The sequence below is a fragment of the Lissotriton vulgaris genome, chromosome 7 (genome assembly GCF_964263255.1).
Source record: "Lissotriton vulgaris chromosome 7, aLisVul1.2, whole genome shotgun sequence".
In the NCBI taxonomy this organism is placed as follows: Eukaryota; Metazoa; Chordata; class Amphibia; order Caudata; family Salamandridae; genus Lissotriton; species Lissotriton vulgaris.
The window spans coordinates 95446161-95473300 of record NC_141695.1 but is presented as its reverse complement, the minus strand read 5'-3'; the positions used below and the strand labels follow the sequence as shown (position 1 = coordinate 95473300).

Sequence of the window (27140 nt, the reverse complement as noted above, 5' to 3'; positions counted from 1 at the left end):
TGTTTCTTGGCCTCCTGAAATGATGCTCAATGTCTTTGCACTGCCAATGTGAAACCTGGGATAATCATTGCTCTGCAGCTCTCAACATGTGATTTCTGTTTCAAAAGTGAAGTTGCCTTGCTAACACTGGGCATGGTGGCGCCCCAGGGAGAAAAGGCAAGCCAGGACACTAATGAGCCTGTTCTGCAGCAAAAAAGGGAGACAGTTCCTTTTGGGCCACAGTCTCTGAGCCAAATATCCAGGTAGGCCACCATATCATTGCCCTCCACTCTCACCAGTAGGCCCACCAATGGCATATTGTTACTGCATGCCCTCCCTTCCACTTACTCCACCCTGTATTCCAGCACCCAGACCCTCTCCATCATGTTGGGCAGTTGAGTTTTTAGGTCTCCGGTCACGGGAGCAAGTTCTGCCAGCAACTGCTAGTTCTTTGTTACTCATCTGCTACTTGGTGATGTTCATCGCAGAGGATATATATGTCTGCCACCACCATATCCATCTTCAGTTTGAGAGCTTCTCTTGTGTCTTTAATGGCTGGTAGAAAATAATCTAGTTTGTCTGCTGGAATACGGGCGGCTCCTGATGTGGCCGAGAGCCTCTGTCCAAGTTTTCGCAATCGGGTCCCGTCGCCACCGGTCTCCAGGTGCCATATCCTTCAAGCGAGAGTAACGCTCCATGATGGGGGAAAAAAAGAAGTCACCACAGTTGGACACTCAACTCATCCTGATGAGGCCAATTCCTGAACCTGCTGTCAAGGCATTTGGCGGAGCAAGCCTGCCAGACTTAGCTGGCAGCCCTGAGGCCTGAAGGCGGTGTTGATGCACTGGACCTGCCGGGGCCTCACTGTGGGTGCTTGAGCCCGGCAGGAGTCCTGACTTCGTGTCAGAGGCCCGCCTGCCCCGAGAGGCCTCCCCCTTCCCATAGATGGAGCACGAGCTGAAGATCATCCCGAGGATCCAGCATGCTGCCTCTGCCCACCACCACCTCGCATTCTACTCGTACGGCCATCACCACCTCTGGGATGCCTCTAGGCCCAAGTCCTCCGCCCCTGAATGCAACAGCACCTGAAGGCTTGGCTGAACCACTGCAAGAAGTTCATGCTCTTTAAATATGTAATATATAATTGTCCAACCCTAATCGCTTCTTAAAATGTAGTGAGTGATTTTGCATCTTGAACATATGTAACTCTAACCACTAGTATCTGTAGTAGGCTTATGTACTTACTACTATTCTTATGTGAATTTAGAGTTTATTTATATCTTTTCCTTGAGTGAATTTGCAACTTGTATATATGTAACTCTAACCACTAGTATATGTAGTAGACTTTTGTACTTACTACCGTTCTTATGTGAATTTAGAGTTTTACTGTTTGTATCTTTTATGTAACTCATGTACTCCGAAGTCCATATGCAATGTAACTGGTCCTATTGTAATGTGCTCTGACACCTTCGGGTAAAGTTTGAGCTACTTAAAATCGCAATAAAATCCTTGCGTTTTTTTAGGATTCGGGACCCGAACCCCCGGGGCACCCCACAACCAGGAAGGAGGCAGTTCCTTAGTATTGAGGGCCTCTGATAGCAAGCATGAAAATGGCCAATAAAGGCCACCGCTGGGGCCAGGGTGCCCCTTGGCCTGCTTTAGCCTAGATTCTGCCAGTTCGCAGTCAAGCAAGGCCTCAGGATGTGGGCCCAATGTGGAGATGGTGTCAGTCGCTGTATTGCTCCTAGGTCCCTTGTGCAGCCATCTTAGATGTTCCACTTGGAGGTCAGGCAGTGCCTGTTATCTCTATGGGTGGTGTCAGGACAGCAAATGCAGCCGTAAAGTGCAGGCGTATAATTCCCATTCTACCCCGTATTGTTTCAGAGAGGTAGGAGCATGCAGCGAGTCTGGATGGTGCCAAATGGTAGTGCCCCACCAGGAGCTCTGCCAAATGCTGCCTGCTTCATCGTCGTTGGACCAGGCCCCCTCTTGACAACAGCTCCTTGTGATATTTACAGTAATTTACTAATATTGCCTATGAATATAATTGCCCAAATGAATGCGTCAAATAAAGAATTGTAAACATTTTCGTATTACACCTGATTTCCTCACCCTACTTTGCCACTCTCCCTAAGTGTTTTCTTAATTCATTTTTGAAAACTCTTGGTCAATCTGTGCACTGATGCCATTGAACCATTTTACTCAAACCTAATGACCACTTCTCAGGAAGTCCCTATTTCCATCTTTTTTTATAGAATTTCATGCTGCGTTACAAAGGGGATTATAATCACTGGATTGGCTTGAGGAGGAACGATAAGTCTCAGCTGTGGACATGGGTCAATGGCACCAAATTCAACAACTGGTAAGTCCTTGTGTTTGTTTATTCTGCTGCCAGACATTTTCAGTCACTAATCCTATTTTGAAGCTAATCTCACACCAGCGTACAGCCCAAAACTGGCATCTTTGTTGAAAACAAACTCGCACAGAGACAGCTGTTCTGTCGACGACACCTCAGTTTTCGAGATTCCTCTTCTGTATAAAGCTCTCCACTGGTGCAATGTTAAATACAATACAAAATAACACCAGCATTGGAAAAGCTAATAGGTGTGTCCTTCGCTACCTAGTTGTAGTATAATGATTTATTGTGAGGGTTTTTTTTGCAAGCATATGTATGATAAATTAAAAAAATTAAACTGGTAAATGCTGCCACATAAATGTAGGAGAAAAGAGTGTGTCCAGAAGGACTAGTTTGCACACTTTAAAGAGAATACCCTAGACCATCAATTCTACGGTTCTTTTTGCTTTATTTAGCTTATTTTAAATTATTTAGATTAGCAAAGCAAACAAATATTTTTTCATGTCTTAGAAAAGAAACCATCCAATAACAGAACACCACATTTACAAAAACACATTCATACACACTGCTATATTCCACTTAAAAACGAAAAAATTCAAAGACAAAAATGACAAGTGAAACAAACTTAGACAATCATGTGAAATAACATTAACATTGAAAGTACAACACCAGTCCTAGTTTTTACATAAGGCACCAAGCGGACGTTAGATTCTTAACTAGACATTGTTAATTGTCCTGCCTAGGCCAAGAGACTGGGGGTTATGTCTTCAAACCAATGTTGCCTACACAAGAGGAAAACATTATTACTACATTCCTTAAGGCACAATATATACACAATCCTGTGGTATCCGAATAAAGGCACAAATTAAATTTCTAAAACTAAGATTGTCCTTTGTTCCAGGGGTAACCATGGACTTTACTAAGGTCAAGATGGAAATACTGGAGTTATTTCGTAAAATTTACCTAAGCGCATTCTTCATAGGCAAAGAAGATACCACGAGACCCGAACCATCTGAACTACGTAACAACTCTTCCTCTTGCCCCCTGTCGTACAGTGTACCCAAAAATATTTTAGCATTTCAACATGCCGTGTTATCCTCTCTTAATGTTCTTGAAAAACGCGTATGTACATTAAGAAAAACATATCGCTGTTCCACAGGAAGGCCATTACTGCACTGAAGGAACAACAACTGGCGGTGATTAAGCCAGCCGACAAGAGTAGGTCACTGGTGATTTGGCCTCAGCAGGCTTACCTTACTGAAGGAAGAAGCCATGTAGGAAACACAGGGTGGTATTGATGCATTCCACAAGATCCTACTGTCGAGATTGACCATGAAATTATGAAGATTGTTACTCACTGCTTGGACCTAGGGATCTTAGGACCCAAAGAATCAGAATATCTAATTAAAAAGTATCCATGAACTCCAGTACTATATACTTCTTGCCGAAGGTGCATAAGGATGCCACCACTCCGCCCCGCCGTCCCATTGTGTCTGGGTGTGTTTCGATTCTGGAGCCACTGTCAAAATATGTGGATGTGTTTTTAAAGCAATTTCTTGAGGATGTAGCCTCATATTTATGGGACATCACAGACTTTATAAATAAAGTTGAAGGGTTCCCATTTGATTCGGAAGTTCACATACTGGTTACAATGGATGTTCCATCCTTGTATACCCAGATCCCCCAGCAAGATGGACTCCATGCGATGGAGTCTTTTCTTGAAACAAGACCTAGACTACATCAGGTGCCTACCCAATACATTCTAAAATTGTCTACAATCGCCCTGCGGCGTAATTTCTTCAAATTTGATGACAAATTCTTTGTACAAATCAAAGGGTGTTCCATGGGCTGTCCCTTTGCGCCAGAAATGGCAGTAATGTACATGGCTAAGTATGAGGAAATATTTGCATACAAAAACAATCCCTATATTACCTGTATCAAGCAATGGTTCAGGTATATAGATGATGTCTGGTGCCTTTGGGAAGGGTTGGAAATCATGCTTAAAGAATTCCATGGGTGGCTTAACGATCGTAGCCCTGACATTAAATTTAGCCTTGAATTCAGCAAAAAGAATCTGCCATTTTTGGATGTCAATGTAAACATATCCCAAGGTGAGTTAATCACCACATTACACACCAAACCCATGGATAAGAACAATTCCCTCCACTATCAGAGTTATCATCCGTCCAACCTTAAGAACAACTTGCCCTATTGCTGTAGGAGAGAGGACTGCGAATTACATGCCGAGGGGCTAGTCAACAAACTGAGAGAGAGGGGATACCCTAGAAAATTGTTGAAACAGTCACTAAAAAGAGCATTGTTTACTCCGCAAGAGCACTTACTAACAAAAAAGACAAAAAGGCAAACAGATCGATTAGTATATGTGTGCACGTTTGGACCACAGACACATCCCATTAAAGAGATTATCCAAAGCAACTGGCATCTGATTGAAGGAACCATAAAAGATGTGGTGTTGCCACTTTTTGCACTAAAAAAGAATGAGAACATTGGGCAGCAAGTTACTAGCTCTTCAGGCTTTTAAAAAAAACCATCTACATTATGCAGCATGCTCAACCTCCACCCGATACAGGGACACCACAAATTTGTTACCTGTTCAGTGTGTGATTCGACACAAGAAGGGACATTATTCACAGACGGGCTACGGCACTGGCGCCATAATGAATTTACGAATTGAAATCTAAAAACGTGGTATACGCTATTACATGTCCATGCAAACTGATTTACATTGGCAAAACAAGTCAGGAGGTATGTCACCACATTGTCCAACATCGGTCTTGCCTGGTGGAACACTTTGTATCCTCAAATCATCTATACACTGATTTTACCTGGACAGTTTTGTCCCAAATAAAGAAAAATAACCAGATTGGAGGTGACCCTGAACTTCCAGTGGCCAATCAAAAAGTCCCTATCATCTTTCAGTGGAGACAGAGGTTCCCTCCCACCATCTCAAACTAAGGGGACTGGACCCCACACCGAGTGGCCATACAGAAACCCAAAGGGACTGAACCCTACTCCCTTCTGCAGGATTTCTCTTTAGGCAAACAATAGACATGGTAGTAGAAGATCCCACTTCCTCCAGAGGTTCTCTGGCAAAACTGCCATCATGCTCTTTGCTGTCTTGCTTCAACAATCCATTGGTTTTGGGTTGTATGCTGTGGAGAAATGGTATGTCACACCAGCTTGCTCCCACATCTCTCATGTAAGAGGAGATTAAGTTGGTTCTCCAGTATTGGGGTATCTTGCATAGATTCACATGCCTGAATCATTCCCCGTCGTCGGAGTGGGAGTCCCACGGTACAAAAAAATAGCAATAAATATGCACATGATAACCATACCATAGGTAACATAGAACCAGGAAGTAAAATAGCTAGAAATTAAACGGAAAAAAACCTCCACATTTATGACTCGTCCAAGTCATTATATATAGTACAAACTACTCCCAATCAGGTGACAGCACCCTCCAGAATGTTCTCCTCAGAGGCTCAGGCTCTCAGATTTTCTACTGCACGTCGTATGAAGGGGGTCTCCCTGAGCTCTGCTCAGTACTTTACAGTTTTTTTAGGAATTCTTCAGTTCATGATGTCTTCTTCAAAGAAATCTCTCTTTCGACCTTGTGAATCTTGTGGGAAGCTCCGGCAGTTTTCTGAGGACCCCCACAAGAAGTGCATTTATTGCTTGTAGCCTGACCACCAGGTGAGAGACTGTAAGATCTGCAGAACCTTTCCTCAAAAGACTCTCAGGAACTTTTGTGGCTACAGAAGATTAAAGATCAAGACAACCCCTTATCTGAACTTGGGAGCATTTCCTCTGGTAAGACTATGTCCTCTAGGAAGAGGGTTGCAGACGAAGATTTATCTTCTCCTGGGGCTAAGGTGTCAAAAAAATAGCACACCTCTATGAGTGCTGAGCTGCCTTCCACTTCAAAAAAGGCTACTCCAGCTTCTAAGAGTAAACCTCTGCCTACTACGCCCCGAGAAAATCTGCAAAGTCTCTGTCTTCAAAACGAGTTTCTGACAAGGATTTACCTCAGAAACGGGTTCCCTCGTCGATGAGCTAGACAACGACATCTTCGTCAACGAAGCCAACCGTCTACGCTACGATGACGTTGACTGTTACTTTCTCGTCACAGAGACCTCATATGATCATGTCTTCGGCATCCTCACCATCAACCCTGGTATCCATCTCTATGAAACTAATCTCGTCGACCAAGGAGTTGAGATCTACTGTACGACGAAGATTAGAAGGGTATCGTCGACGATTGCCTTATCGACGGTCGTTTCGTCGATGGCCACCTCCTCGTCGACGGCTGCCTTGTCGTCGAGTACTTCATTGACTCCAGCTTCGTCGGTGACGACTTCTTTGACGGCTCACTCGTCGACGCTACAGTTATCTTCATGTACAGCGTTGCAGGTTTGGTCAGTGTCTACTACATCTGCGCAGTTGCCTCCTTTGACAACAGCATCTTCCTTGCTGCAAAGACGTGGATCTTCATTGGAGGCCCTCTCTCCAATTCATATTTCCCCTACTAAGGTTTCTCTGGAGTTACCTGAACAGTTGCTGGATTATGGAGAGGATGATGAGGAATCCGATGAGAATGATAGGTTTTGCACGGCCTGGAGCCCTTCTGAGTTATTCATTAAATATCAGGAGGAGGATAACGAGGATAATCCTTCTCCATAGACTGTTTGTACAGCTCCAGATACTATTCCTACGGCCCAAATGCCTTTGGCTCTGCTAAATAATCTACAGTACATGTTGGATGATTATTATCGCAGTTTCTCTCCATCTGAATTGGCTTCCTCTGTACTGCCTACACCATTTCCTCAATCTTCTTCTTCTGCCTTGAGATCACCCAGACCAACTTCTCCGGTACCTTCTCATCATTCTCAGATTGCTCACACCATGGATGACGATAGGGATGAAGGAGAATTGGACGACAAATCGCTCTTTACGGAGTGGGATGATTACCATATACAAACTCTGTCTCCTTCTACTCCTGCTCCCATCAATTCTCCTCCAGTTGATATTGGGGGTTTTCGTCTTCTCATGGAAAGGGAAACGCAAAGGTTACTCCTTCCTATGGAAACAAAGAAGGATGATTGTTTCCTATACGATTTTAAAGATCAACCGAGGAAACAATTACAGACTATCCCAATCATTGACTTCATTTGGCAGGAAGGACTAAAGGTCCTGAAAGCTCCTACTTCTGTTCCTGCAGTCCTTCCCCGCCTCAACAAGAAGTACAAGGCACCAGACAATTTGCCATCATGCCTCATAGGTCAGCCAAAAGCTGATTCAGTAATCGCCCAGGCAGCACAACAATGAGCAAGTAATCCCTCCTCTTTGATTGCAGCTCCTCCAGATCGAAATGGCAGACGCAATTGGTAAAAAGGTTTCAACCATGGCAGCGATGACCATCCTTGCTGCTAACTCACTCTCTATCTTAGGCCGATATGACAGACAGATGTGGTTGGACATTTCTCCCTACATCGATATGTTGTCTGAGCCCTCTAAATCAGAAGCACTAAAGATCCTACAGGAGGGGGAACGTATCTCTGCTGAGATCATAGATTCAGCTGTGCATGTTGCATCTACAGGTTTTTGGCAACTGGCAGGTGCCGCAGTCCTATGGCGGCAAAGCAAAAATTATTGATATGCCGTTTGATGGCGAATCTCTTTTCGGTCAGCATGTGGATGAGGCCCTCCAGGCCATTAAAAAGGATACTGAGACAGCAAGATTCTCGGTACTCTCCAATTTCGGAAGCCGCCCTTTCGTGGCGCTAAGGGCCGTGGATCCTTCTCTGGTCGAGGAGGTTATAATCAGCAAAGACAATACCAATCCTATCAATGTAACCAACGTTACTCTTCTCAGCGCCTACAATCCTACAGACAACAACCAAATACCTCTTATTCACAAAACAGGAGAAAGTCATCCTACCGCGGACGTGATACGTCTCAGAAACAGTGACAACTGCCACCTGTTCTACCGCCTACCCCTTTAAAAGTTGGCAGCAGAATCTCCCAATTTTACTCGAATTGGTCAACTATAACATCAGACAAGTGGGTCTTGGACATTGTAGCCAGAAGCCATGTTCTCGAGTTCATAAAGATCCCTCCAAATTCTCCTCCCAAAAGCCCACCTCCAGCTCATCTCAAAGAGCTTTTTTCCCATATAAATTTGATTTTACGAAAAGGAGCGATCAAAGTGGTCTCTCAATTACAAAGCAGAACCAGGTGTTATTCAAGATTTCTTTCTGATAAAGAAGAAATCGGGAGAATGGAGCCCCATTCTAGATCTTCTCCCCCTCAACAAATATCTTTAAAAAGTTATCCTTCCGGATGTTGACACTTAAAGAAATCCGTCAACTCCTTACTCCGGGGGATCACATGGCCACCCTCAACCTCCAAGACTCGTATTTCTATGTACCAATCCGACCTGGACACAGAAAGTTCTTGGGGTTCAGAGTGGCTGGCAGGGACTTCCAGTTCAAATTCTTTCCTTTCGGACTACGTTCTACACCCCGTGTTTTTACCAAGGCTCTAGCCTGGCGGCCTCACACCTTCATCTGGAAGGAATTCAAATATTTCCATATGTGGACGATGATTCTTTCATAGATTCACATGCAACCCACCCACCTCCCCTCAGAGGCTCTTCTATGCTCTTTTCATCATGGATCACACTTGTGCGAGAAAATCTGAGAGCCTGAGCCTCTCGAGAGAACATTCTGGAGGGTGCTGTCACCTGATTGGCTGTAGTTTGGAATATATATAATGACTTGGACGAGTCATAAATGTGGAGGTTTTTTCCTTTTAATTTCTAGCTACTTTACTTTCTGGTTTTGTGTTACCTCTGCTATGTTTATTATGTGCATATTTATTGCTATTTTTATGTACAGTGGGACTCCCACTCCGACGACGGGGAATGATTCAGGCATGTGAATCTATGAAAGATACCAATACTGGAGAACCACAGATTACAGGTAAGTAACTTTTGTTCTTACCCATCAGAAATTACCAGCCTTAGAAATGCAACCCTAGGCAGGCCGGTCTTCCTCCCAAGCACTCACCTTAAGGGCTGCATTCTTTCCAACACGCTTTCCTTTTATCATGGCTGCTTGTAGGGGCTCTCAGCCTTTTTAGGGCTAGTCCACCGGGGGCACCTCACCTGCTCCTTCCTCTGCTCCAGCCTCAATTTACTTTTTGGAGGATAGCATGCCAAACAAGCAGTTGTTACTCTCCCAGCTGAACAACTTCAGACTTAATATGGTTGGGCCGCCTCTAAAGGCAAGTAGTGCTGTGTGTTCTTAGTAGTACTATATCTAACTTGTCTCCCAAGATCAGTCCTAACTACCCTCACCTTTGATGTTTTTTACCTCCCCCCTCTAGACTACCTGCCACCCCCCCTCTCTGTGGTCACCAGACCACACCACCTGCCCCAGAATCCCGTGGGTTAGGGCTCAAGTGTAACCCCCACTCCAAACGCCTACTAAGAAGCCGCTGGACTGGGTGTGGCTTCCAGAACACCAAACTCCTCGCCTGATCCCTGCAGGTCAGAGACACCCAGGAAATATTATTTCAATGCTCACAAATCTTGGTATGCCTTTTTTAGCCTAGTCTGACATTCTTCCAGGCAAAGCAGGAGATAAGAAAGCAGCTGTGCCAGCCAAAATATTGTCCCTCCACCCCTCCAGTGCAGGCATTATTTGAGTTTTGCAGCGTGAATCTTTTCTGGATTCTTTGTCCTTGTATTTTTTTTGTTTATTGTTGTTGGTGGGCGTCAACGGTCCTCTATTTGGTGTCCCCTTGTGACATCATCATGCTTCCTTCGGAATCTCCCACCTTTGGTTGCCATCTTCAAAATAGTTTTTTACGTCGCTTCGTCTGGTCGTATGCTAAAGGAGTTACAGCAATTGACAGAAAAAATATCTCGAAAAACAATATTGAAGTTGACTGGAGAGAAGGAAACATCAGAAGGTACCGGAGACTTTTTTACTGAGAAGTGAGTGCCCTTTTTGACAAATACAGAGAATGTGTGTGCAGGGGGCTCCCTGTACATAGTGATGGAGAAAACACCATTTCAGTTCTGCAAGAACTGCCATCACAAGTGTGCCCAAAAGGACCAACATGCGGTCTGCAACCTCTGCCTGCCTATAGACCACCAAAGTGAGAACTGCAACACAAGCTCAGTGTTCACCCTGAAGCGTCTGAGGGTGAGAGAGAGGCAGAGAAGAGCCCACTACAACATGCAGGGCCAACATCCGTCACTGTCTGTATGTGACTTGCTCTTCTCAAGCAGCAAGGAAGAAAACGTCACCAAAGGGCCAGAAGGAAACACAGAGACTGACATCCAGATGGTGAACGTCTAAACACAGGGGGGCAAATAGACTTTTCAAGAGTTAAGAGACCCATTGTCCTAAAAAAAAACGTGGAAGAGTCCAGAAAAACTGATTTTAAGTTCTTGAAGCACTCAACGACTGTGGCCACACCCAGCGAGAAAAGTACTCTCAGATCCTTTGAAAAGGACGCCCCAGTGGTAAAGCTCCCTAAAAATACAAGCCGTTAAAGGAAAGCCAAGGAAAAGACGCATAGACATTAAAACTGGTGTGGTCAAAATGGGAGACATGGTTTTCTGACGCCACGTCTTTGAAAGACTTTTTGATGAGAAAAACATAAATTCTCAGCACCGAACAAGAAGCATCAAAGATGGAGTGGAAGAGGGTAAGGCTCAAGCCAAAATGGGTTTTCTTTTACAAAAGAAAAAGGACTTCAATAAATTCATAAAACCATATTGGATCCCTAGTGAGAGCTCGACAACAACAGAGAAAGGGGAGAAAAGCGTTGAACATCAAGCCGCCCTTAACTCCTGCAACTCAGGAGGAGCAGGAAGAGGTTATCTTGTATAAAGTGAAACATATGAACATAGGTTCTGAGGCTTCAGCATGCCAAGATACCTAGTGGTAGCATTTTGAAACAGATTCTCCAGAAGAAGTGGTCGACATACATCCTTCGAGGCAGTACCCACCTAACGACTATGGGGCATATAATCAAGTAGGCAAGACAGCAGCAGATAAATATGGAGTTCAAATTGAGGAGAAGAAACCCTAATCATGTTTTTTATTAGAAACTCTCCTGACTACACAATCTAGAAACACATGTCTCCCTATGTTGCCAATTGTGTAGAGCAGATTCTTTTATGGCATCCACTACTAGGAAAAGAACAAATGTACCAAACACAACGGGTCCTCCTCCATATAAGGAGAGTAAGAGGTTGGAGCTCATAGGCCGAAAGGCAGAGAGAAGTGCTGCAAATCAATGGCGCATTGCAAATTCAAATGATTTGCTCAACCTCGATGTCTATCAACATTGGGAAGAGATAGAGTTAATGAAACACCTACCACAACAGAATCAAAAGAGAGAAGCCCATCTGGTAGAAGATGTAAAAAAATATCGCCAGCACTTGCTTAAAATCAACCCTAGATACTGCAAATACATCAAGCAGACAAATGATGATTGGCATCACAGAAAGAAGACATGCTTGGCTACGCATTTCAGGTTTCAAACTGGAAGTTCAAAGCAATATCTTGAATGCAACTTTTAACAGGGAACAACTGTTCGGAAGTGCAGTAGACGACACTTGGAATCAGTTGAAGGATAATGAGATGGCAAAATCAATGAGGGCATTGCAATTCAGAGGCAATATGCATAGAGGAACCATACCTTCAAGAAGACCTCCAGGAAGAGGGATTCTCCATCAAGCAATCTCCCATCATACTTCCCAACAAACATTTAAGGGAGGAAATCAGTCACACCACCAACAGCAGCAGCAAGGTTGGCTGTACCAACAGGGAGAAAGTCCTTTTGCAAATAGCCATATGGAAGAGGACAGCCACAAAGGGGAGGAGCATTCCTGCAAGCAAGTGACTTGATAAGCACTATACATTCTCAAATCAGATCAAGGAGTGAGTTACTAAGGGAGGACAAAAGACAAGGAGCATGCTTACAATACCAAATATTCCTACATTCAACACAGGTAGGAGGCAAAATAAAGACTTTCAGGAGTGGAGGAAGATCACTTCTGACAAATAGATCTTAAACATAATGTCAAATGGATATTGTATAACATTAGACAAGATACCTCCAGGCAAGGGGCCATAACACTAGGGATAGGAGCATACATGAACAATCTCAAGGTAAGGGGTGCCGGGAAAGACCAGGATTCAGTACAAGACATCAAAACCTTTCAAAAGGACCTACGGGGAGCACAACCACCATGTTTTACATAAACAGGCTGGGACACAATCTCTACCACTGTCAAGACTAGCACAAGAATTGTAGAATTGGGCTATTTAAAGGAAAATGGAGATCTTAGTGGTCCACCTACCAGGGAAGGACAATATTGAAGCAGACAAACAAGCATCATGATCTCACAAATGGGAACTTAAGCAATAAGTACTCACAAAGATCTTTCAAAAATAGGGCACACCGGAGATTGATCTGTTTGCAACACCTCAGATTGCGAAATGCCAACACTATGCCTCGAGACAATATTGCCACCAGTCCATTTGGAAGGAGCTGTTGATTACATGCAGAATCATCAGCATGACTGATACTAATTGAAACACAGTGAGGAGACAAACCAAGTTCTTAGAACTAATAGAACTATCTCAGGGAAAGATTCACAAATTACCAAACAGACAAGATCTTTTTTCAATACAAGACGGAAGGATTCTTCACTCAGAACCAGAGTCAGTAAGCCTGGCAGCATGGCTCCTGAAGACTTAGAATTTGGGCACCTAAAGTTACCGGAAAATACAGTGGCAATCGTAATACAAACAAGAAGACCAACAACTAGAAAATGTTCTGTAGCTAAATGGAAAAGATACTAACTGTGTTACCCTAAGGAAGGATTATTAAAAAAGATCACTAAAGATAAGACAGTACTGAAGTACTTGACACACCTACTAGACTGTAAACTAACTTAGGCAACCTTGAAGTTTTATTTAGCAGCACTAGTGGCGTACACAAGGGACCATATTGAAAGAAGTTTATTCAAGTCATTAAGCGGTTCCTAGAAGGAGCAAACAGAATTGCACCTCCAAAAAAGGTTCCTGCACCCACTTGGAATTTAAATATTGTGCTCACATTACTGATGAATGCACCATGTGAACCATTACACAAGGCTACATTACAAATGTTCACACTAAAAACTTCCTTTTTAGTGGCTATAACATCACTACGCACAGTTTGTGAATTTCATGCACTCACCTTGGAGGAACCTTATTTTCAAGTGCACGAAGACAGAACTATCATGGGAAATGCCCCACAATTGATGCCAAATGTTCTACATGGAACAAAGTATACAGACGCCAAGTTTATTTCAAAAACCTAAAACGCAAGCTAAAAGAATATTAGTCACACTGTACGCTACATATGCAATAATGTATTACATTAAAAGAACAAAAACTGACAGGAAAATTAAACAGCTCTTTGTATCATTTGCAAAAGTCTCTTAGGAAGACCAGTTACCATATCACAATTGCAAGATGGATAGCTCAAACTGTTCAATTGTGCCACAACAATGTAGGTGAGATGATACAAAACACTCCAAGGGTGCATTCGAAAGAAAAAAGGGAGCAATCGTTGCTAATTTAGCAAATACGCCATTACAGGACATTTGTAGGGCGGCAAAATGGTCATCAGTGCAGAAGTTCACAAGGCTTTCTTGTGTAGATATTCAGATGAATAAGGAAGCTCAAGTAGGACAAAAAGTCTTACAACATGTGTTTTCCAAACCAACGCTTATCTTCAATCAAACCACCACTGTAGTAACAAACTGCTCCCAAATCTATGCACAGCATGTGAATCCAGAAAAGATTCAGACTGCAAAATGTATAGTTTCTTACCTGTTGGTGTAGTTTTGCAGCTTCAAGAATTTTTCTGGATTTACAAGCGAGCCTGCCCCCTCTTCCACCAATGAAGATGATTGGAGGAAGCAAAAAATAATAAAAATCTGAGGATAGCGATCAAAGGTGGGGGCTTCAACAGGAAGCATGACAATGTCACAAGGGGACACCAAATGGAGATCTGTTGACGCCCACCTACAACAGAAAAAAAAGAGTAGAAGGAAAAAGGTTTTTAGGAGTATTCTGGACCCAGCCACTAGATGGCTGAATAATGCACAGCAGGTAAATCCATAAAATCCTTCAAGCTACAAAACTACACTGACCGATAAGAAACTATATGTTCTTTTTAAAACTTGTGATTTAAACCATTCATTGTTACCACACGCCACATCATGGGCTCTCTTGATATTCTTTTGTAAATGTGACTTCCAGAAAGGAAAGCACACTTTAACACCCTGGTGGCAGTACATTTTATTGCTGGGTGGTGGGTACGATATGGAAATTGAGATTCCACTAGACCCCCTCGCCCACACTACCTACTTTTCAAGCCTGCTACTGAATAATAACATTTATACAAGCAAAGGACTGGGCTACATCTAAGTGTTTTCCGCCTACTAGCGATTGGAGCTGAGATGGCGCAAAATTTGCATGGGTCATTTCCTCTACAAATGTGACTACTCCCAAAGGTGGAGTTAAGTGGCCTCCCCAGCTGGCAGTGGAAACTTGCATATGGAACACACACCCTCGGCTCAGATATACGAGATGTACTGATCCAAGTGCATCTGCCAACCATGTGGTGCATGCTTATAATGTGTACTGTGATGCGGCCCTTCATGCGCCCTTGTCATGACGTTCAGATAGAAAAAAGCAGCCTCCCTTTTCTTTCCCGATCTCCATCGGCATCCCAGAATGCCTCTGTTCTTCCAGAGCATGTGGAACTGATAAGGTCCTCCTTGGCCTTCATTTGACTCCCTGATTTAGGTCATTAAAGGTCACCCACAAAGAGCTGTTTGCCTTTCTAGACCTCATCCTCCGCTGTGGCTCAATGCTTCTGTGTTGTGAATGTGCGACTTACTAGGCTGACCCATTCTAAATTGTTGTTTACCTTTAAGGGATTCACACATTACTTTTCCCACTTCCTCTACTGAATGAATCCCTGCATGATGGCTTGCTTTTCAAACACATGTCCACACTTGCCCGTTGCTGCACAATGTTAAATGTGAAACTAGAGGATCACTAGACAGAGGCTTCTCCCAGGAAGCCGGCATGTTACTTGCAGTTGTAGCAGTATTTATTTATTTATTTATTTATTTATGGGATTTATTGAGCGCGAACAATTGCCCAAGGGCGTCTCGGCGCTGTGAATGAGGCAGAAAGAAACAAAAATTGAATTATTGATCAAAAAGCCAAGTTTTAATTTTTCTTCTGAAAATGATAAGAGTAGGAGCTGATCTGATCTCTAGATCAAGGGAGTTCCAAAGTTTAGCAGTTGCAATGTGGAAGCTGCGATCTCCCATTGCAACTGTTCTGGTGCGAGGGACTGTCATAGTGAAATTGTTCATGGACCGAAGTGAGCGATTGGGGACATGAAACGTGAATGGATCAATGAGAAAGCGAGGGCCTTGTTTGTGCGCGGCTTTATAAGCTAAACAGAGTGCCTTGAATTTTATCCTTTTGTTGACTGTAAGCCAGTGATAGTTTTTTATAGTGTTGGCAATGGATTTGAATTTGGGGGTGCCAGAAAGTAGTCTGGCTGCAGCATTTTGTACAGATTGTAACCTCTTAATGACCTTCTTTTGGGCATTCATTAAAAGTCCGTTACAATAGTCCACTGAGGACATAACAAAAGATGTGATCAGAGTTTTACCAGAGTTAGGGGGAAGATAAGGGAGAATCTTTTTTATAGTTTTCAATTTAAAAAAGGAAGATGACACCGTGGTATTGACATGAGTTGAATAAGAGAGTGTTTTATCTAAAGTTATACCAAGGTTTTTGACCTTGGTAACAGGGGGTGGAGGAGGACCCAAATCAGTAGGCCACCATACATCAGACCATGAGGGGGTAAGTTTGCCAAAAGTCATTACCTCTGTCTTGTTAGAGTTTAACTTAAGACAGTTAGATGACATCCAATGACTGATGGCTAGCATGCCCTGTTGGAAACTGGCAGCTATTTGTTCTCCATTGTCTTTGATGGTGAGAACCAACTGGGTGTCATCCGCGTAGGATGTTAGGCTCATCCCCCAGTTCTTGATTACCCTTGCCAGATCAGTGACGTAGATATTGAATAGGGTTGGACTGAGGGACGAGCCTTGAGGAACACCACAGGGTAAGGTCAGTTGTTCTGATGAAAATGTATCTAGCTGCACCGTCTGAGTACGGCCTGTTAGGAAGGATCTTATAGGATCTTTAGCTTTCGCTTGGATACCAATGGCATTGACACGGTCGATCAAGATGTTGTGATCGACCGTGTCAAACGCCGCGGAAAGATCCAGCAAAATGAGGACCGCAGCTCCTCCCTGGTCAAGTGCTTTCCTAATCTCATCGGTGGATTTGATGAGTGCCGTCTCAGTACTATGAGATTTACGGAAGCCAAATTGACTATCGTCCAATAGAGAGTGTTGTTCTATGTATTGTGACAGTTGGAAATTCATCAATTTTTCGACTGCTTTTGCTGGAAATGGCAGGCTGGCTATTGGACGATAGTTATTGGTGTCCTCCGGGTCAAGGTGGGATTTTTTGAGAAGGGGTTTGAGGATCGTATCCTTCCAGATTGTAGGGTAGACTCCAGTGCTAAACATGATGTTGAACATGTCAGTAAGTTGGGGTACAATGAGATCTGAGAGAGGAAGGAGAATGGAAACTGGACATGGGTCATTAGCTGATCCAGATTTGATGCTTTTCATGGTTTCAGCAACTTGAATAAGATTGACTTCATGAAATTGTGAAAAGGTGGGGTGTTTAATGGGGGCAGAATTAGAGCAGGGGTCTGACTGAGTGTCTTGTGAGAATTTGGCATAGATGTTATTTACTTTGTCATAGAAGAATGATGCTAAGTTATTGCAGAATGCCTGGGTAGGTTTGGGAGTAGTTTGTGGGGGTAGATGTGATAGTTTAGTTACTACTTTGTAGAGTTCTTTGTTTGAGTTCTTGGCCTGCTCGATTTGCAACGAGTAGTAAGAAGTTTTGGCACGAAGAATGAGGGACTTATATATGGACATTTCTCTCTTGTAGTGTTCCTTGTCTTTCCTCCAATGTCTTTCCTTGTTACGACATAGTTGTCTCTGCATTCGTAATTCTTCTGAATACCAGGGTGCCGATGGGGTGGTCCGATTTTTTGAGCTAGTTCTGGTAGGTGCCAGTATGTTTAAAGTCTGAGTAAGCCAGCTCGTATATTCTGTGGCTGCTTCATTGGGATCTGGGGGCAGGATAGTTACAGAAGCAGAAAGTAAATCATGGAATTGTTTATAGTCAATATTTTTCCAAGATCTAAACGATTTAGTGGGTCGGTAATTATGTTCCTTATGAGACGGAGGGGAGGATGGAATAGTGAATACGACTGCGTGGTGATCGGTCCATCCCAAAGGAATAATTTCCATGATATGTAAGTTGAGTTCATTGGTAAATAGCCCATCAAGTGTATGTCCTGCTTCGTGTGTGCTATTAGTAATCCTTTGAGTTAGACCGAGCGATTCCAGGTCCATAATAAGGGTATTGGTGTCATTGTTTGTTCCATCTTCCAGTGGAAAGTTGAAGTCGCCTAAGATAGTAGCGGTGTTTTCAATGGCAAGAGATTCCATTGCTTCTAGAAAAGTGGCGAGGAATTGGATTTTACTACCCGGGGGTCTATAAAGAAGAACCCCTTTGAAGCGTTGGGACGGGCCGAGGAGTATATCGAACTGCAGGGCCTCACATGTAAGGAGAGATAGGGGATTGACAGTGGTTTTAAACTGACTTCGGTATATTATAGCAATCCCTCCTCCAGTTCTTAATAATCTATCCTGCCTAAGGATGTTATAACCCTCAGGTACGGCTACCAGAAGATCGGGTTCAGAAGCTGGAGAAGTCCACGTTTCTGTTACAAACAACAGATCCAATTTTTGAGTGTCGATAAAATCGGCAATTTCCTCTTTGTGCTTACTAAGAGATCTAACATTTATGAGGAAGGCTTTAATATTTGTGGGATTGGTTTTTGGCAACAAGGTGTAGGCTCGTGTTACTTGGGGGGCCTCTAATTTAAATCTACAATAAGTGCAGACTTTGAGATAATAATGAGGCTCGTGAGGATCATATATACAGTTCGAGCATGTGAATGGAGAGCGTAGATCAAGGAGTGCTTGATAGGTATAAGTAAAGGTGGAGGCCGAAGAATCAGGGTTTATGGCCCTGGGCGTGATCAAGGCGCGGACGGGCGCAGACGGGCTTGCCTTTGGCGAGCCTTTGGCGCGCCGCCGGCGCGCCCGCTGCGCGCGTCCGCTGCGCTTGCGCTTGCTCTCCGCCCTATGTAGACTGGGGCAGTCGAGAGACTGGAGCGCTGCTTTCGGCATCCGCCGGAAGTGAGGAGTTTTCAGTGCCGTCCGGTGTAGCCCTCCAAACAGTACATCCAGTCCACTCCATCACTGAGCCAGTGTCTATCCTGCCAGGCTTATATTCCCGGGAGTGAACTTATAGAAACTTTTTCCCTTTATGCGGTATTTGCATTAGTGACGTATAAGACTTTGGAAACATATATTCATTTCTTAATGAAAACTTCAGAAAAGTCCTAAAACAGTTTTTTTTTCTTGTTGCAGGTTCACAGTAAGCGATACCTCTGAATGTGCCTACCTAAGTTATGACCAAGTCAAAAGTTTGGAATGTGACATCACAAACAAGTGGATCTGCACCAGAGTGACCATTAATAGCATCTGAAAAATGTGTACAAAAATGTATTAAAATAGTATGCAAAAGGTGCAGCAAGAAGTGCAAACCGGATGTTTAAAAAGGCTAAAATAACCCATTTATATGCCATCACACTTACCAAGGTAGGCTGCAGAACAAACACTGCCCGTGTTTTTTAAGGAGAAATGCGAAATGGCGAAAATATGCACAACTTGATTAAAAGCTTCGAATGCTATTTAGAAATATTGACATAACTGCATAACTTTCTCATTTAACACCATGCATTATTTTACTCTGTAATATCTATTCTTGCATATCATGAACTTTCTAATTTCTTATGATTTCATAAAATAATTGGATCAAAAGCTTACAATTTAGACAATAATAAAGGTAATATTAATATAAAGGAATGCAATAATTAGGCGACAAGAATCTTTTAGTTAATAATTCATTGTTTTCACAGTGAGACATGTAGAGATATAGAAAGTCAACTAAAAGAAGACGTTCTTGGGAAAGATGCTTACGGTTTTTAGAATTTAATTTGTCGAACAGTAGCTGAAGAACTGGTAAAAATGTTTGACTAACATGTATTCATGTGGGGATGAAGGAGATGGACTGACTGACAGAAGATCTCTGTCCTCCGATTGGCCCATGGAAAAAGAAGCAAGCTACTTTGTTTAGAAAATGTTTTTTGACTTTTATATTAGTGCATGTTCCTAAGTAGGCTTACGGCTTATTCTTTTAGATACTGATCCAGACCCCTTGACGGTTGTAGCTACTGCTGCTACTGTTTTTTTCCTTTCTTGATTTAGCTGATTTTGACAGCTTGCTACTGCATTTGTATACAGACCGGAGACTCGGCCGAGTCTTAGGGAATACTTTTCATGGGTAATTTTGCATTTCTGATTTAAATTTCGGAGCTTCATACTTCCTGACTTCACTCTGTTTATATTCCTCTAGAACTCCTCTTGGGGTCTCAATCACTGAACTCGAATCTCTCATCTTGGAACAGACAACTATTTCCTCTGTGGAATACGCTTTGTATGCATTAGATTTTTTGATGACTTGTTCTAACCAATATTCTCTTTGATGATTTCTGTAATTTTGTTTTTGATTGATGGACTAACTGAATAAAGATCAAAAATAAATAAAGATCTTCACTAATCTTTTAAAGTGAAAAATAAACATCCTTAACTACACTAATACTCTCATCATTGTCTGAACATAAACTGTTATTTGTTTAATGACTTTATCATACTCCTTGACTCCTAATATGCAACTCCAAGGTCCATCGCAAAGGAGGCAGACTTGGAGCAGTAAAGGAGGCAGACCTGGAGCAGTTAAGTGGGCTCACCCTGAGCGTTATGACAACTGGTAAATTACATTTTTGAGTCCATTACCAATCTATCAGTTTTGGTGGGAGAGTAATTGTTTCAGTTGCTTGGAGCAAGGAGTTAAAATAATTACCCAAGTTTAGAATAAAATATCAGAATCCTGGAATCAAGTGACCGGCAATTGAGGGGGCCGACAAAGTGCGGTTTTCAAAGGCAGTTGCTGACTTGGAGGGGTGAGGATCAATGGGTGATGCAACGTCTATTGTGATTGTAATTGTGCCTTTGTTTTGTGGTTGATTTGAAAATGGAAGATTGAATGTGGAGAAGTGTGGCTCACTGGTTAGAGCAGGCAGACCCTGAAGGAGAGGTCAGACCCGGGACCAGGGTTCGATTCCCGACGCGGCAGGGTGTTGAGCTCAAATGTCCACGGACTCGATAATTCTCGCTTCGGTGCCTGACCTAATCATGGGTTCTCACTCTGCAACTCTGGGCATTAAGCTTGCTTAATCTCCACAACGGCCCCCCCCCGCGGCGGGATGCCTGGCTTTCACCTTGGGGAGGCCCTGTAGGGGCTATCTCACAGGGAATAACCAGGACGGGTTTCCAAGGCAAGAGCGGAGATACCCCTTCGGGGGTCGATTCTGCGCTATATAATAATAATAATAATAATAATAATAATAATAATGAAAATTGTTTCTTGAGTTGTTTTGTGTGTTCTAGATTGAAGAATTCAGATTCGAAGTCTAAGATCATAGGATAATAAAGTTTGAGACAAGTGTTGAAGACACTTGAATACATTCTTGTTTGCAGAGATTTGATTTGTAGAGTGTGAATCACTGACAAAATATCGAAGGTCATAATATCGACCTTCAAAAAAATTGCAGCAAGAATATCAAAGTCAAGATTATCGACATCCTATCTACATTATGGTAAGTACAAAAATATCAGAAAAAAATATTGATTTCAAAAATATCGTTAAAAATATCGTTTTTTATTTAATTTAAAAAAATGTAAAATAAAGTAAATGATACATATAGTTAAAATAAACATAGTTACAAATTGTTTTAAATGTTTAAAAATTATAATTAATATATATAATGGAAAAATTAAACATATACATATAATATATAATATATACTTACTAATGATTGTAAATAATTATTTCAATAACTTCTCATTTTTTTAAATCATATAAATTATACATACATCTATACATATGAAACAATAAAATAAACAACAAATTAAAATAATTAGAAATATTCTTAATCTCTTAAATTTTAATTATATAATATATTAACTAAAATAATACTAAAATTATTAGATAGCGGAGGTAATAAAATTACTATTCCAACTCCGGACAGTGCAACAGTAGGGAAAGCTTAGGGGTAAAAATTACTATTCCCACTCCAGTGAGTGCAACAGTAGGGAAAGTGTTGGATAGCGTAGGGGTAATAATTACTATTCCCACTCCAGTGAGTGCAACAGTAGGGAAAGCGTTGGATAGCTTAGGGGTAAAAAATTACTATTCCCACTCCAGTGAGTGCAACAGAAGGGAAAGTGTTGGATAGCGTAGAGGTTAAAATTACTATTCACACTCCAGGGAGTGCAACAGTAAGGAAAGTGTTGGATAGCGTAGAGGTTAAAATTAATATTCCAACTCCAGTGAATGTAACAGTGTAGAAAATGTGGGATAGCGTAGGGGTTAAATACACATACTTAATAATTCAAAAATGTTTGTAAAATAAATACATTTCAAATTAATTACCTAAGTGTTGGAGAGCGTACGGGTTAAAATTACTATTCCCACTCCAGGAAGTGCAACAGAAGAGAACGTTTTGGATAGCGTAGGTGTTAACATTACTATTCCCACTCCAGGAAGTGCAACAGTAGGGAAAGTGTTGGATAGCGTAGGGGTAAAAAATTACTATTCCCACTCCAGTGAGTGCAACAGAAGGGAAAGTGTTGGATAGCGTAGAGGTTTAAATTACTATTCCCACTCCAGTGAGTGCAACAGAAGGGAAAGTGTTGGATAGCGTAGAGGTTAAAATTACTATTCCCACTCCAGAGAGTGCAACAGTAGGGAAAGTGTTGGATAGCGTATAGGTTAAAATTAATATTCCAACTCCAGTGAATGTAACAGTGTGGAAAATGTAGGATAGCGTAGGGGTTAAATAAACGTACTTATTAATTCAATAATTTTTGTAAAATAAATACATTTTAAATTAATTACCTTAAGAATTAATACCAAATACCAATAAAATTAAATTAATATTTACTTAAATAACATTACATTATAATAAATTAATTATAATTAATATAATTATAAATTAATACATTAATCAATTAACACAAATGAATTACTAATTAACACAAATTAATTATTCATTAATAATTAATTATCAATAAATTAATTATCAATAACAAATAAAAAAACATTAATTAATTAGTTATAATTAGGGCTCCCGGTTTTCTGATATTACGGATTTTTACATGTAAATACAGACAGAAATCTATATTTCCTTTGTATTTATATTTAGAAACGTCAAAATGCTAGCAAATTTTGCCACGCTGCCGTCGGGTATTTTGCTACTGACGGGGCACTTAGAATGGAAGATAGGGTGCTTGTACCTGCAGCAGACTGTGCTGGATGAAGGAAGGCACCCGGCATTTAGCAAGGCTCGGAGTGTTGAATGAATGATAGACAGTACGGCTTCCGTGTGGCAGCACGAAGTGGGGGTGCCCTGTGTTCAGTGACTCGCGGGTCACGGTGTCTCGTGTTGGCGAGGGCTTTGGAGAGTAGGGCACGGGTAGAAACAAAGGAACACTGACAGACAGAAGCAAAGTGTGGCTAATGGACTTGGGATGCTTGCTGTAGTAGAGGCTTCCCACACTTGCGGGGAGGTAATATGCTTCCCACATTTGCGCTCCTAGCTGCGCACAATGGGTTTTGCATGATGCCTCAGGTTAAGGTGGGCTCGACCCACAGGCGCGCCTAACTCTGAATGTGGTTGTCTTTGCACACCTGCACGTCTGGCGAAGTCGAGGGATGGGTGACTAAACTAGTGTTCTAAGTGCATTAAAAAGTATGGTGACTTGATCCTGAGTAAAATGGGGTCCGGAGTCTGGCTGATAAGTAACGAATATGTTGGTGTTAAGCTTCCAGAAAACACACTCCTGATATATAAAAAACAATGAATGGAGCTGTTGACTGAGAATGCATTCTTGCCTTGTGAAACCTTGATTGGCTACCTCAATCACCGACTGCTTAAACAGACAGAGAGCCTGCATTGTGAAACTTCATGTCACTCTGTCAATTAAAGCATAAATGGCTCCGATGCAGCCATTTTTTACAGGTGTCAGGCGCCATGATGAGGGTTGTCATTTAGATTGTTGTCCTCTGGCTTGACGGCACCCATCCTGGTTCCTTTCTGACCAGGCATCTCAGGGCTGTGTTTCTTTTCTTTCACTAACAGCACCGCAACTGTTTCTGTTTAATTTAAAAAGAAATATGGGCACATAGCTCCCACCCGTGTCCTGTGTAAAAGACAGCTCTCACAGGGGGGTCCTGTAGACACTGCCCCCAGTCTGGTCAGAAGGGGTGAAATAAACAACAAAACCTCGTTAACAAGTGAATGGTCTTTTTAAAGACCTGTGAAGTACTCTGGTGCGTCTTGTCAGCTTTGTTATCTCGCGCAGCAAGAAACTCCATCTGATTTGAAGCACAAACTTTTGGAGATGTTGCGTTGCCTTTAGGAGTAAGGGTTACATAGTCAAGCAGGAAGGAGAGCGAGAACGGCAAAGCAGCACAGCATCACTAATTAGCCATCCAAGATCTATCATTTTTTTGTCCTAAACTGTACAAAATAGATCATTCCCTATGCTGTATTGTAGGCAAGCACACGACTTCACGGAAGCCTACACTAACACGTATGAACGTTTAAGAGGCTTTTTTTAAATAACAGATAATTCAGATAATGCCTTTTTCCCCTGTTCCAGTGGGAAAGAAGTTTAAAGCACCAGAAAATATTTTTTTGGGCGGGGCGGTAAAACTCCAAGAAACCAGTCCTAGGTTTTTATAATGAGGGTCCGCTGACATTTTTTGATTTAAGGAACATGTGTTAGGCCAGAAACACCATAAAGATGCTACAAAAGTAAATGTAGGTACTAAAAGGAAAAACCACCACAAGACAAAATACAGAACCTGTACTCCAGTTGGCTCAGTGAAATTCTAGGGGGCCAGTATGTCTTGCCTGCTGTATGTGTGCAGCCAGCAAGGTACAGAGCAGAGGCTGTCCATGTGGCGACGCCGGGGAGCAAGGACTAGCGAGTTCCTGCAATGGCAACTGTACATTTCAGGTCTAGGACTCCCCAATCCACTGCAGAGTTCTGACATGGGCTTTTCAAGTCAAACATGGACGCTCTACATTTCACAAAATCTGTAGGTGAGACAAAGCTTTCTCTCTTCAAAGCGGCATATTTTTCAGTGACAGCTATTGGATGGAAGGGAGACCATTTCAATTTGTAGAACAGCTGCATGATTCATTTTTAGAAACATTTCAAATAGGAATAATGACCTAGGAGGAACCCCTGCCGAAGCCCAGAGAAGCACAAGTGATGTGTCCTTTGTTACCATCTATCCGTTACAAACAAAATCAGCCCCTTAGAGAGGAAACACTATCAATGAGGTGGCATGGCGCCTCTCACACCAAAACCAGGCACTCCCGCCCTTAAGACTGCGCATACCCACTGTACGTGGAGGTCGAAAGAAAATGCATGAGGCATACCAAGTCTGGCTGTGATTACTGATAAAAAAAGGCAAATTGAAATGGACCAGACACCCAGCCTGAGCAGCCTCCATGCAACAGAAAATGGCTGAAGCAAAGGAGGAGGAGCCTAGGGGGAGGCTCTGCATTCTCGAGGCCTGTCTACAGAGTTAGGATTCATTAACAGAGTTTTTTGTTAGAAGCCCCCAGGGTACCAAATACCAAAGGCTCTATAGTAATGCTTCCACCTCGCCCTCCTCTCTCCACCCTACACTTCCTGCCCTTTTTTTTAACCAATTTTTTATTTGTATTCTTGTACAATATAGCCTATATTATACTAGAAAACAAATGAAATTGTCAATTTAAATAAATGTTGAAAAATATGAGCTGTAGCGTTGTTTTTTGCTTGTGGCAAAAATAAATGTGGATAAATATAGAAAAAATGCCCAAAAAATAAATATGGATAAATACAAACGGAAATGGCAAAAAAATAAATACCATAAAACCGGGATCCCTAATTATAATTAAATTACTTCCCACCCTATTCCCCTATAAACCCACAACCCGCTACACATAACAATTAACACAATTTAATTATCAATTAATAAAAGTGACCAATTAATAATTATCAATACATTAATTTACAATAACAATAAATAAATAAAATAATACATTCATTATAATTAATATAATGCTAAATTAATCCATTACTAAAAATTAATTACCAACTAATAATTAATTATCAATACATTAATAATCAATACCCAATAAATACAAAGGTATTAATTAATTAATTATAATGAAATTACTTCCCACCCTATTCCCCTATAAACCCACAACCCGCTCCGATACTAAAACGCAAAATGTACATTAAAAAATTACTAATTTCTAAACATTTAACACATATACTTCAAAATAATAAAAATACATTACACATTTTTTTTAAACATACATATAAAATACATACTAAAATACATAACACTAATATAAATATCAATATTTTTAACAATATTTTTGCTAACGATATTACTTACTTCGATATAAAAAAAACTATATTGCTTACCTTAATTCGATATTCTGGTCAACGATATTCTTGACATCAATATTCTGTCCGCACAATATTAAAAACTCTATATTCGTGTAGCTCGATATTTTGATTGCTCACCGTAGAGTGTAAGGTACAATCTCCTGCAAAATTGAGATAGTAATACTAATCTTATTGCAATTGTCTAATATTATTTGATGTTGGCAGAACCTAATTGCTCAAATGGGGAAAGCATATTTACAACAAGGGGTGGTGAGGGACAGAGTCTCTGAATTAAGCAGAAAGCTCTCACCCAGTCAAGAGATCAGGGCTAGATCCAACACCGTTTTTTAGCTCACTGCACCATCCCAGTTTCAGAACCTGGCTGTATGCAAATTAGTCTGTTCCTGTCCCAGTGCATGATGGGAACAGGGCAAACCAAACTACAAAAGCCAATTCTTACACTGGGAAGGAAACAAGCTCCCTGGGACCGGTTTCTGGCATTACAGCCGTCTTTGGCCCGGTTTGCTTGAATCCTGATGGTGCAATGAGCAAGGGTCTCACATCTGAGAATACCCTTCCACGCTTAGGGTGGACAAAAATATTTACAACAAGGGGTGGTGAGGGACAGAGTCTCTGAATTAAGCAGTGATGGATCAAGCCCTGATCTTTGGACTGGGTAAGAGTGGTCTGCTTAACTCAGACACTCTGTTCATCACCACCCCCTTTTCTAAATCGTTTTTGGCCACTATAGGTGTGGCAGGGTATACTCAGACATGAGTCCCTTTCTCACTGCTCCATCAGGATTCAAGCAAGCCGGGCCGAAGAAGGCTGAATTGCCAGAAACCGGTCCCCGGTAGCTTGTCTCCTTTCTGGTGAAGAATT

The 27140-nt window shown here is 41.9% G+C and overlaps 1 protein-coding gene across 1 annotated transcript in view; it reads left to right on the top strand.

Moving 5' to 3' along the window:
• Positions 1 to 20332, top strand: part of LOC147700900 (C-type lectin domain family 2 member D-like) — a 79451-nt gene extending 59119 nt beyond the window's left edge. The window contains exons 4-5 of the mRNA XM_086928535.1: positions 2235 to 2341; positions 19047 to 20332. Of these exons, the coding sequence (XP_086784661.1) occupies positions 2235 to 2341; positions 19047 to 19164 (225 nt within the window). The 3' untranslated portion in view covers positions 19165 to 20332. The remainder of the gene's footprint in view (positions 1 to 2234; positions 2342 to 19046) is intronic.
• Positions 20333 to 27140: the final 6808 nt, after the last annotated feature.